This window comes from Puma concolor, chromosome B2, assembly GCF_028749965.1.
Source record: "Puma concolor isolate L17-30 chromosome B2, mPumCon1.1.hap2, whole genome shotgun sequence".
Lineage (NCBI taxonomy): Eukaryota > Metazoa > Chordata > Mammalia > Carnivora > Felidae > Puma > Puma concolor.
The window spans coordinates 135,868,589-135,881,302 of NC_141671.1; the positions used below are offsets into that span (position 1 = coordinate 135,868,589).

Below are 12,714 nucleotides of genomic sequence, written 5' to 3' on the forward strand. Positions count from 1 at the left end.
ACTTTCACTGCCAATAAGTAGAGAAAATGGACACCGTTTTGGCTTGAGGCTCACAGTTTCGTCCCTGGTACCGTGAATCCAGTGGTGATTCAGACAGGAGAGGCCCTTCCTTTCCTGAATCAGGTGTTTTAATGGGGTGAAAATCGGGTTGGGGCCAGAAGAGCTGCGTTTAAGCCCCAGCTCTGTGACCCGCAATTGGATAAGTCACTTACGCGAACTTGCCAGGCATCCTCTTCTTTATCTGTATAATGGGGCTGTTTCAGGGTCTCCGTGAGCCCGACATACAGTGAGATCTCTATGAACGTGCTTGGTAAACCCAGACCAATGCTTTGTAGAAGTTGGTCATTTTTAGTTCTTAACCACTGAATGCGTTAGGATTGTATTCAGTCGTACGTAACCGAACCTGACTGCGGAGTTCAGGCAAATGGGGGCATATTTTTTCATAGAGCAAGGAGGCCAGAGGTGGTTACTTCAAGGCTGGTACAGCTGCTCAAGGAAGCATCTGGCCACTGACACTTAGCCTCCGAGGGGCTGTATGGGGAAGTGAGTGTCTTAACAGGGTATCCTGCCGCCCAAACCAAATCTTGGTTCTCTTAAGGAAGGGGGATATTGAAATGGGAGACAGCTAGTCCTGCCAGCTATAGTCACTCATTCAGCTGGTCTTTTTTTCTGTTTTTAAAGTTTATTTTGAGAGGGAGTGTGTATGCACGCATGCACATGCGAGCAGAGGAAGGGCAGAGAGGGAGAGAGAGAATCCCAAGGAGGCTCCATGCTGTCAGCATGGAGCCCAGTGCAGGGCTCGATCTCATGAACCGTGAGATGATGTCCTTGAGCCTAACTCAAGAATAGGACACCCGACCGACTGCTCTACCCGGGCACCCCAGCTATTTTCTTACAACCCGTCAATATGAAGCACCTCATGATGTTGTAAACGCCTGGAAGGTACGGACCATGTTGCATTCATTTCCCTTATCAAGCTGCAGAGGGCTTCATTATCCACGCCAAACAGTAGATACCAAGCAAAGAAAATCATTGTTGGTTGTTTTTATATGAGAACGATCAGTTACTGAACTCCCCGAACTTATGTAAACGTACTGAACTTGCATAAAAAAATAGTATCATACACCATGTGGTTGGTGTGTCATAGGAATATTCTGATTAGTTACTAAGTGTTCAGGACTTGGGAAGGCATTTGTCACTTCTCAAGGCTGGAATATATATGGTTACTTTCAGTAGTGTTACAGCATCAAAGCTGCCATCCCCACAGCACGTTTGTATCAGCTTCTTGGACAGGCCGGGCCCATGAAGTGCCAAGCGAAGAATAACATGGCCCAGATGGAGAAGAGGAGACCCACTGGGAGGGTTTTGGAAATCTTGGAAGGTGACGGTATGCTTTCCCGTGTCTCCTTCTCCCTGCCCTGGGCCCACATCTGCGGGCTCGTGCAGCTCTACACTCTGCCCGTTGTATAGTCCTGGCCCAAGAAAGGTTGTAGCTGAGAAACACCCAGGTCGTGGCCCTCCACCATGGGGCGGGGGGATGACATTTGGCTCATTTTTAGGCATGGGACTTAAATTTCTGCAGGTGTCCTGCATCATTCACTTCTGGTACAAGTTACCATTCCACGGATGAAGGAACACGGATCTCTTTCAGTCTACCTTTGTGACGGATTTTCAGACTCGAGAAGGATGGAGGCTGTTCGTGGCCTGGAAAGCCTGTTGGCCACCGCTGAGGTGCCAGGGAACCAGCCCCTTACATGTCAGAAAGCTGAAGTGCTCTCTGAGAAGGACCGAGAGAAACTTGACTCCACAGGGAGAGCTGGTTGGAGGAAAAGACCCGCAGTCCTAACCGCTAGCATCTTGTTAGTGACGCTTCACATGTACAAACGTGTTCTAAATACCATACAAGTTATAGTTCACCGAAATCTCCAGAAAACCTACGTGATAGGTAATATTGTATCCCTTTTGCATAGCAGGAAACTGGGATTCACTGAGGCAAAGTAATTTGTCGAGTTACTGGTTGGTAAATGGTAGGGCTGGGCTTTGAACACGGGAGGTTGGGCTCTAGAACCCCACATCATGAGCCATGGTGTTAGGTAGCTGTCTGGGCGGGGGTAGTGGGCTGTAGAAAATGTTCCCGTCTGCCCATCTCTACCTTGGCATCATATTCAATCGCTGGTGTGTCTATGTGCGTGCGTGCATGAGTGCTGTTCTAAGAAAAACATGGGTTGCTTTTGTAAAGTGTAATCGAAAAGTAGAACAGGAGTCACTATGTCCATCCTAGCTATTTGGGAGAAATTAATGTTAAAGAGAGAGAGATAGGCTTGATTTGCAGCAGAAAAGATCACATGTGGATACCTAGAACTCCCATGTACCTGATGTCATTAGCAGGGGATTGAAGCATAACAAAAATGATTGTTGCTATTTTTGTTAGATTGTTGTTGCGTACCTAGATTGACTGTGTCTCTCTCTTATTTTTCTGAATAAGATCCCCTTTGGAAACGTCTCCTATATAATGACTAGGGTCACCTACAGTGATTCGGATGGCAATTGTCCACCAAAGATATCATTTAAAAAGGGGGGTAGGGCAGAAAAAAAGTTGAAAATGTCAAAACTCATGGCTTGAAGTATCAAACCTTTTAAATGGCCTTTCAGAACTTTTCAGGCGCTCGATCGGTAGGGTAAGAGGTCCTCTTCAAATTGGAAATAAACGTCGGATGGTACTGTTGTTTGGAGATCGTATATCCACACATCACTGCCATTTCTTTGGGAGAGTTGGTATCACCCGATGGGTGGGTCCAAACCATTTCCTGTGGTATATACATCCATACTGAACATCTCTTCAACGTCATCAAAAAATTATTTCGTGTATCCTGTGCCGTATGCAAGAATCTAAATCGGTACAGATCTTACTGTTTAAGGAGGACGATAGGTGATCAGCAAATGGGAATATTATGATGCTGGACAATGTGGATGAAGACCCACTGACGTCATATTCAGTCATTGTGAGAAAAACAATGGATGTGAGAAAATGTGAATTGCTCGTACCGAGTGCAGTTGAGAAGAGGAATTGTTATGGCCATCTGGATTATTTGAGGGAAGTTAATGCTAAAAAAAAAAAAATTAAAAGGAGGAACTGTGGCAATATAGAAACTAAGCCGAGCACAGGGCCTAGTGGCCATCGTTGGTGGAATGAGGGTGGCAGGGCTCTGGGCAGAGACTGAGAGCGTTCATCCTTTGGGGTCCGGTGATAGTTGTAAGAGGTCACCCTGACTGGGGTCTTGCCAGTTGCCAAGTTCATGTGATTCTAACAGCCCGTTAAGGTAGGTACTGATTTTATCATCACTACCTGACGTGAGAGGGAAGGCATGGCTTAGATTTGTGACCGCACTGTCACGGGTGTGCCTGACTCTGAGTGTGTGAGTGCTGAGCATGGGCTGTGTCAGGCCGTTGCCTTGGGTTTGGTCCTTCCGACACCTGCCTTGATCATTTACGAAGGTGACCTTGCAACAAAAGCCAGAAGGAGAGACTGGGAATAGGCTGAAATGAAAGAAAAGGCCTGTAGGCATGGAGTGTTTTGACCAGGGTGACAAAGTGTCACCAACGTTGTCATTGATACTAAATAATCTTGGAGCTCAAAAAATACACCAGATTTGACCAACAGAATTACTTTCAATCCTAGCCAGTAAGTTTGCAAGTTAAGTTCTATTATGTGCCAGCAGCTGTTGGCAGGGAAGGGCCAGATCTAGGGTGAAGGAAGAGAGACCCCTTGCTCCTTAAACCTGCCTGGCGCTGAGAGTGAGCAGCTCTAGCACGGTGGACCCCTGTGTCCCTCCTGCCCTGGCTCTGGTCCCATGGGGTCCCATGGCTGACCCTTGAATTTTTATAGCAGACAGTAGATAGCGTAAACAGAAATTTGTTTTATACGTATTTTTGTGAAATAGGGGAGATATGCTCCTATGATGAAAAATATCTTCGATATCCAAAGAATAATAAGAAATACCAAATTTAAGGAATTACCTATTTTCTACAAAATGATTTGTTACGAAATAAGCAAAATGTGAATATAAGTAGTTAGTCATATTTAAGGAAGGCATATCAACTTAGAAGAAATAATCAGCATATAAGAAACCCATGAACACGTAAGAAAAAATCAACTACTCTAAAGCTCCTCAACCCTTTCAGCTTCTTTTCCCCTCCCACTCCCACGCACAATTCCATAGCACAGATGTCTCCGTCCCTTTTCTGCGTCTTGAGGAAAATGCTACTGGCATTGGGGACCGCCTTGGCAGGCCTGGGATGATGCAGGAAGGGACCCAGACACAGCAAAAGCCCTGATTCAAAATTCAGCAGGAAAGAAACTAATGAAGAAGTGAATTTCCGGAGACTCAAGATAAAGGAAACTTAAAAATCTCTTAAGTATAGGTTTTCCAGTAACGTATAACACATGTTCCATTCTTAGAAATTAGGTTATTGCTTCTCGCTCTCGCTCTCTCTCTCTCTCTCTCTCTCTCTCATAATGAAGTTTTCTGGACAGCCCATCAAAACAAAAACATGAGGTCTATTTTGGGAACTCTTTTTTATGTTTGGGCATTTGTTACACTTTGCTTGCGTGCCGGAGTCAGTATGTTGCAAAGAGAAGGAGTTGCCTTTGCCTAGAGGTACCTGAGACTATTTATGTAAATGGACGTAAGAAGAAAAATGAGCCTGAGCCAAAGTACGTGGCCTCTTTCCTGTCAACTCGCAGACAGAGTCTGCACGAGCAGCATAACCCGATCCTGCTCTTGAAATACTTGGTTCTAAGAAACTCATAGGCCACGTTCACATTTGGTGTTGAAAACATGCTGTCTTCCCCGGTTCTTCTGAGCCTATCATTTTAGTAACTCACCCAGCAACAGGGTTAGGACGCATGTAACGTAATACGAATTTCTCTTGTGTAAACGAGAAACGATAGGGTGATGTGCGTGGGGCGCTGGACTGTGGAGTCAGAGATGTGGCTTCTAAACCCACTTAGGCCCCTGCCTGGCTCTGTGCCCTTATCCGGATTATCGCTCCGTAGTCTCGGGATCGGCGATCGGGTTGGCGATAAGAGTGTTTTCTTTAAGAGGTAGAATTCCACACAAATGTAAAGAATCTCCTTTGGACCTTTGTCTGTTGCTCCTTGTCTGTGGCCACCTGGAGGGCTCTACTGTAAAGCCACAGACTCCAGAGAAAAGAAAACAGAGCAACCTAGAATTTACCCTGTCTGGCATCTGAGGCAGCAATATAGCTTGCGTAAAACCGATTTTAATGTTATTTCAGCCGGGAAGGGTGAAAGCGTGTTCCCGGTTTTCCTTCTCCGCACGGACTCCTCCTAAGTCCCGCTGCCTGCTTCACCTTCTTTCCCTGACCTCGAGGACTGGGTTGCCCTTGAGCCCAGGCCTCCTGCCACTTCTCTTCATTGTGTTCAGCTGGTCTTCTGGCTTTAAATGCGCAAGTGATTTCCAAATCCTGATCTCCAGTCCTCAGCAATGCCCGTGAACTCTAGACTCGCATACCCAACTGTGTCTTTAGTATCTCCACGGGGATGTTGAAGAAACACCTCAAACTTCCTATGTGAGAGGAGACCTCTTGCTTTCTTCCTCTGTTCTCTCCCTGCCCAGCCTTCCCCACGGGGGTGGGGCACATGTCATGTCAGCTCATCATTTAGGGTCTCTGTTCACCTCTCCCCTCTTGAGAGAAGACTTCTCTGTCCATCCCATCGAACATTCTCCCCCTTTCTTGATCTACACCGCCCACCTCGCTTCTCGCCCATCCTGAGCTCTAAGAGAACAGAGATCTTAACCTGTCTTATTTACTGCTACATTCTCAATGCCTCAGAGGATGCCAGCCTCATAATGGCAGTTGGATGAATGTGTATTGAAGGAAAGAAAGAATGAATGAGTGGGCGAAAAGAAAGGAATGACACATCTTAACAAAGAATTTGCTAAAGATTGAGGTAGGATGAAAGGAATTGGTTAAGTTCAGGGATGCTGTCCCTTATTTTCTTTTTATCTCATTCATAAATCGTTTATTGAATTTTCTTAAGTGAACGTGAGTTCAGAGAGGGCTAAAGTAGCTTAGGGATCGTGAGGAAAAATATTTACACTGGGGTCTAATAGTTATTGACATAAAGGTACTTCTAAGATCGAGTTCAACGACTAAATGCGAAACTCGAATTATTCAATGCTTAAGTAGATGTTCAGAGCGCAGAGGGATGCTAATTATTGCGTCCTCATCATCGAAACCCAGAAACCCATGCTGAGGTTCCCATCCCTTTTACCCTGTTGACAGTGAAAGTGATGGATAGAAAAGGGCTGACGAACCTGCTTCCAGCCTGTGGGTCCCAGGCCTGTGGCGTCTGGCCGCAAGAAGGAGGTGCGGTGAGGAGGCCTCTTTGGAACTGACTTCCGAGCATTAATTTCTTCCACCAGGAGATCAGCGAATGACCCTTTCCACCTGCTGCCATCCACATTTGGAATTTGGTTACATCATGGGTTTTTGCTCCTGCTGGATAGATTTTATAATCCGTCTCAGGGAGAAAGATGGCATTTCGCATCACCTGCTCTGCCAAGCCTCTCTTTGCAGGGACAATTCACTGCGTCCAAATTAAACTTCATACGATGTCGTTTTCCCCCTTTGCACATTGATGAGTTGGGGAGCCTCACACTTATGAAACACTGGCTTGCTGTTCTTTGGCCAGTGTCTAGATTGTGAACTCGCGGAACGTTAAAAATAAAAATCCCCGTTTGTCACCGCCAAGATGAATAGAGGAGCTGCAGTGCCATCTGCTGGCCATGTGGGGAAATGCACGCAATCACTAGTGGAAACCCGTTAACGAAGAGATCGAGAGTGCAAACCTGAGGATAAATTTTAAATATGTGTCATGAATTGAAGAGAGTAGATAAAAATAAAAAATTATAAGCTAGAATTTTATAGAGGAAAGCACATTTATATCTTGTGATAGCTGTGTGGTAGTGAGAACTTCTCTTTTTAGGCAGTGTGGGTCCTTGAGTATTTTTATAGTAGAAGACGTTCTTATTTTGCAGGAAGAATGAAAAATGGGTTGGAAAATAGAAGTTAGCCTTTGCGTTTTTTTAAATAATAGGATAGAGTCCATTTTACATACATTTTATCCAGAGAGGAAGAGCCCACCATCTGGGAGAAAGACAACTGGGTTGCCAGTGACTGGGGATGACCCTGTTGGCCTCTCACCATCTGGTGGAACCTCGGGCCACTTCTGGGGGCTGAGTGATGAACCGTCTGACTCTTGATTTCTGCTCTGGTCATGATCTCATGGTTCGTGGGATCAAGCCCTACACTGGGCTCTGCGCTGACAGTGGTGAACCTGCTTGGGACTCTCTCTCTCCCTCTCTCTCTGCCCACCCCCCCCCCCCCCACTTTCACACACTCTTTCTCCCAAAATAAATAAATAAACTTAAAAAAACCCTTTAATTCAATAAAATTCCTTACAACTCAGTAAGGGTGTATTATTCTAAATCAGCAAAGGACTAAAGAAAATCAATGTTTCTTGAGGCCATTTTCCCCATGAAAAGATTTCTTCTAGAAAAAAGCAAAAGTTCACATATTTATAGTTTATTACATAGTTAAGCAGTTGATCAAGAGCTGGGGATATTTGATATCTTTGATCCTTAGCAATTAGGTCAAGACTCTCCTAGTCCTTAGAGTGAGTGAGTTTAAAAATAAATGTGGTGCTCTTTTTGCTGTATGCAGCAGACAAAAGTCATAGATGGCTGTGCTGGAAGGTCATGACCAGTTGAGTGGACTGATGCATATTACCATGGCTTTGAGCTCAAAATGCGAGAGTAAAAAAAAAAAAAAAAAAACCTACAAAACTTAAGAACCCAAACTTTAGCTCAAATATTATTTCTTTAGAAAGGTTTTCAGCCTTAATCCCCAGCCAACTGGCCAACTGTCTATAGTTTGTTCTTCAGCTGCCATTGTGCCTTGCCTGTAATTCTGTGGCTCTGAGCGCTTTGATTGTACTGCTTCTGTTCCTTCTTCTTTTCTTCCTCCTTCTGCACCCCTGCCCTCCCTTCCCCTTCCTCCTGCTGTTCCTTCTCCTTTGCAAGTACTTCTCATTTGTTCACATTTTGTCACCCTCCCTACATCGAGAGTCTCATTTCTTCCTTATCATCCATATACCTTACTCGTAATAGCATTCAGTCCCTTTTTGCTGAATGAATTAAAAACTGAAATGGCTTTTTAAATATCTTCAGTCATTTTCATTTTTGTGTGGATGGGAGGGCAGAGAGTAAGTAGATCCTTGGGGCTAAATCCTGGCGCAATTCGATGATGAGGTAGATTTTCCTTATTTTCTGTCTTCACAGCATCTCAGTAAGGGGAAATCATGACTTCAGACCGAGCTGTGGTCCTCAGCAAATGAGAGGATGCCTCCCCTACTTCTGTTCTTAGCACCCCCCGCCCTCCCCTCATCGATAGGAGAGGTTTGTTAGATTCGTGTGCTAGTCGGAAACAGTTCTCTTCTCTCATTGAGGGTTTGAAGGGATTGCTGGGGCCTGAGCCTCTGTGCTCACCTGGCAGCCAGCGGTCAGTTAGTATCCATGCACCTGCTCTAAAGAGAGATGGCCCATCACAGGTGACCCTGCGTGACAGAAAGGCCCTTCCTGCCCTCTCTGGTCACCTTCAATTCGAGAGGTCGTTTCACCTGTAAGGCGGGCAGCAGATCACCATTTGCCTATTCTGCTTCTCTTCCTCTGACCTCTTCAGGGTAACACGGTTCTAGACTCCCGACCTCGGTCTTCTCATGCATTCTCACATCCAGGAGAGTTTTGTCAGATGCCCCCGCCTTCCTCCCTGGCAGAGGAACTTGTATTGGGAAGATTCAGGTATAAACCCCTGAGTAGCTGTGCTTCTGTGCGGAGGCAGGTTCCTTCTTCCTGGTTTTCCCTGTCAGCAAGTGGACACTGAACTCACTTACCTCTAGGCTTCGGACCCACTTAATGAAAGACTGCGCTCCACCTCTACTCTGACCTTTTTGAGAGAACCCATTTTACCTTTCTTTGATTTCTTCCCTTCTTGCTTTAAGTTGGTGTCTGTCCATGTGTTTGCAAGAGAAACACTTAATTGATTGGTTTGGGGCTGTGTTCATGTTTCAGGGTATTTTGGCTTTTGTCTGTATCCGCGGTCACAAACGGGCAGCCAGGGTAGGGTGGGGTGTGGGCCAAATTTGGTGCCCAGACATGTATTGATTAACTTGGACACATTTTTACAAACATTGAATTATTTGCCATCACTGGAAAATGTGGAGCTCTTCCCCCGCCTTTTAAAAAAAAAAAAAAGCAGATTTCCTGGCTTCTCTTCAAACATAGAAAGATCTAGCAAGGTGGAGAGCGTGCTTGCGAATTGTCAGAAACCAACTGCAGAAACTACGCACTGTTTCCCCTCCCCAACTTTTGTTTGGAGCATCTGATCTCCTACATTCCTCCTACAGCTGACCACTTTACTCACCTGCTGGCTTAAGGGGCTGGCATATGGTGTTGGGTCTTGATTTTTATTATTATTTGCTTTGTCTTCCCCACTTACACAAGAGACTTCTCGATGGCGATAACCTAACATGTAGTTCATAGTTCACACAAGTGGATTATCCGGTGATCATCTAGTAAAATCCATTCCCTTCATTCAATGGAGGTCTTACCCTGGAGTGAATCTTCACTACATGTTGACCAATGGGTCATGAGTGTGTTTCTAGAAAAGCAGCAGCTGGCTAGATAAGGGCAGTGGTAAACACCCTATCAGAATTACCCTGGCTCTGCTGGTGGTGTTGATGCTGGGTCAGACGAATTGGGGGGGTTTTCAGTTCTCACACCAACGCAAGGCTCCCTGGTAATCAGACTTTTTTTTTTTCTTTTTCTAGGAGCACTCTTCCTAAGTCAAACTCAGAAGACGGCTCTGTAGGTCAGTACTCCTTTTCTTGGTTTAATGACTTAAAAGAATTTTAATACTTTATAGAACATCCAAATGGTGAAAAAACAAAAACCACAAAGAATGTTTCCACCCAGAAAGAAACACTGTTAAGATTTCGATACATACCTTTCCTTTCTTTTTTTTTGCCCTGTATTTGTGTGGGCTTTCTTTTAAACATAATTGGGATCATACTTTACATATTATAATTTTTTTGTATTGAATAGGTCCTGAGCATTTTCCCACGTTGATTGAATATTCTTTGCAGTAAAAAAATTTAAATCTGTATAATATTCCGTCATATTGGATGAGCCATAATTCAATCAACCATCGCTTCTTTGCTGGACGTTTAAGTTGCTTCTAATTTTTGCTCTCAGAGAATTGACACTATCCTAAAAATCCGTGAACCTATCCCCGATCATGTCCCTAGGATGAATTCTCTGATTTGGAACTTCTGAATCAAATATTATGCACAATTAAGGTGTTACATGTCTTATATTTCCTTGATTATAAAATCCAGTCTTGATTTAGTAACACCTTTTCTGTTTGGGTCAGAGTGAGCCTGGTAAGGTCGATTGTGATCAGGAGCAGAAGTGCTCAGATCAGGTCTCAACTTGGGAGTTGAATCATGACCCTTCCAATTCAGTGGCTATGGCCTTGGGCAAGTCTCTTGCCTCCTGAAGCCTTGGTTTTCTCATCCACTAAATGGAAAACAATAATACATCATGTTCCTTGTACGTATCAAATGAAATAAACCATTAGCTAGCAAAGTGCCTGGGTATGGTAAGTGCTCAATAAATGTTAGCTATTGTTTATTTTTTAATTTGTACCTCCATTTTGGAAGCATTAAAATAGAAGAAGGTTGTGGGGGGGGGGAGTATACCTTCCAGTAAAAAGAAATACATTATAATCCCTAATTGCCCTAGAGAAAGGTTGCCTTAGTGATAATCCTACCTCTGCTTTAACCCTGCGTGGCTGTTATTTGCTGCAGTGTTTAGCCAGAGACAGCAGGTGCCATCAAGGTCACTTTCAAGATTGTGAGTACATAGGAAGTCTCGGCCTAGCTGGCATGGGTTTTATCCCATAGCTCCAGGGTGTATCGGAACTTAAATGAGGGCATCTTGTTGTGACACACGATGCCTTTTCTAGCCCGGGAGCCCTGTGGACACGGGTTTCCACACGTCTGTTTTGTGCCATATCGCCTGGCACCACCAGTCTAGACTGTGGAGACCCAACAGCGCATGACTCTGCTGGGTCCTGTTTCCAGTGGCCGCAGAGCAACCAGACACCAAATGGTGACAGTGACAAAGCCTCTGCTTTGAGCGTGCCACGTCTACGTGAGAGCTGCTCCTTCGTTTCATTTTTAAATAAAGACCCACTCTGTTCTTTTTATGTGCTCGCTTCCTTTCCTTTTGCCTTTTCAAAGGTATTCTGTATCAGTGACGATCAGAATCCTACCGAACACTGCAGATGTCTGGCCACGGCAGTGACATTGTTGTTAAGACAAGTGAGACTATTCCCAGAACCGTCAGGGGTTGGGGGGGGAGGGGAGGGAGGAGGGGTCCCATTTGGGAGAGGTCACAGCAGGATGGCAGTCTGCTTTTCTTGTCATGGAACCCTGGGTAGCTGCAGACGGTAGGTCACCAAGTAGCCCGAATGCCAGAGGGGTGGAAGTCTCCTCTCCCATCCCGCCCACACCACGGCTGCACCCACGAGCACTCCACACCCTAGAGAAGGCATGCAGGTCAACCCCACAGGCCCATGGGACCAGCTTGTTGACTAATGCCCACGGGACATGCCAACCATTCTGTTCTCTTCATTAAATCTGGAATAACAGAACGAAGTCAAGATGGGGATCCACACCAGGGATAACGGCAAAACAAAGTCAACTTCTTAAAGCATCCTATTTGTGGTCAGGTCGAAATAATTGTGGCTGAGACCAGAGGGGGAGAATCTACCACAAGCCAAGACGAGGCAGAATTAGACATCCTAGTTAGACAACATCAAAGCGAATATAAGAATGTGTGTTTGGCCTGCCTTTTTGATGTTTCTTTATTTCTCATCTTAGCCCCACTGCACCATTACTCGCTGCTAGGAAATTTGCATTTCTTTTAAACAACTTTTTAGGCATTTCCAAGTCTTTCACAAACTAAAAGAGAAAAACTGTCTTTTTGTGAAATCAAAGTATTCTTATAAGCTTTGAATTCTAAAGAAGAGGCTACTTTTGTTATTAATGAATTTATTGCTTGTGCCTCCCCCCCCCCCCCACTTTTGTTTTTAAAGGAAAAGGAGATTGGAAGAAGAAAAATAAGTATTTCTGGCAGAACTTCCGAAAGAACCAGAAAGGAATAATGAGACAGACTTCAAAAGGTACTGTTACAGCTGACGGACAGTAGGTCCCTTTAGCTCTCAAATTCAGGGAAGCCCTGTGCCACTGGTCTAACTGCACGCTAGAGTGTCAGTGACTCTTTGCCTGGGCTCGTAAAGTCTTCAACTTCTCTGACATTGCCTTCATTACTTTAAGACTTCACCCCGGTGGTGTTTTTTTGTTTTGTTTGTTTTTTAAATCAAAGAAAATAAGATGAGAAGAGTCTGGCCAATCTTCCTTTTCATAGGTCTGACAGCAAAGACCAAATCTTTTGTTTTCTCGGTCGCGCCAACCTCAAGAAGATCTTGACCCACCAAGATCTATCCTAAAAGGGTCTAGAAAGCCATAGCATTTGTTAGGGTTGGACCCACCCCCCACCCAGTCCT

At 44.8% G+C, this 12,714-nt stretch overlaps 1 protein-coding gene across 7 annotated transcripts in view; it reads left to right on the forward strand.

The window, feature by feature from the left end:
* SASH1 (SAM and SH3 domain containing 1) overlaps positions 1 to 12,714 on the forward strand; it is a 336,056-nt gene that overhangs the window by 240,370 nt on the left and 82,972 nt on the right. For 6 of the 7 annotated variants that reach the window (XM_086708085.1, XM_086708087.1, XM_086708086.1 and 3 more), the window contains exons 5-6: positions 9,914 to 9,954; positions 12,244 to 12,330. In XM_086708085.1, the coding sequence (XP_086564211.1) occupies positions 9,914 to 9,954; positions 12,244 to 12,330 (128 nt within the window). Of the gene's footprint in view, positions 1 to 2,580; positions 3,321 to 9,913; positions 9,955 to 12,243; positions 12,331 to 12,714 lie in introns of those variants that run through there. The other variant, XM_086708089.1, reaches the window with a different exon arrangement.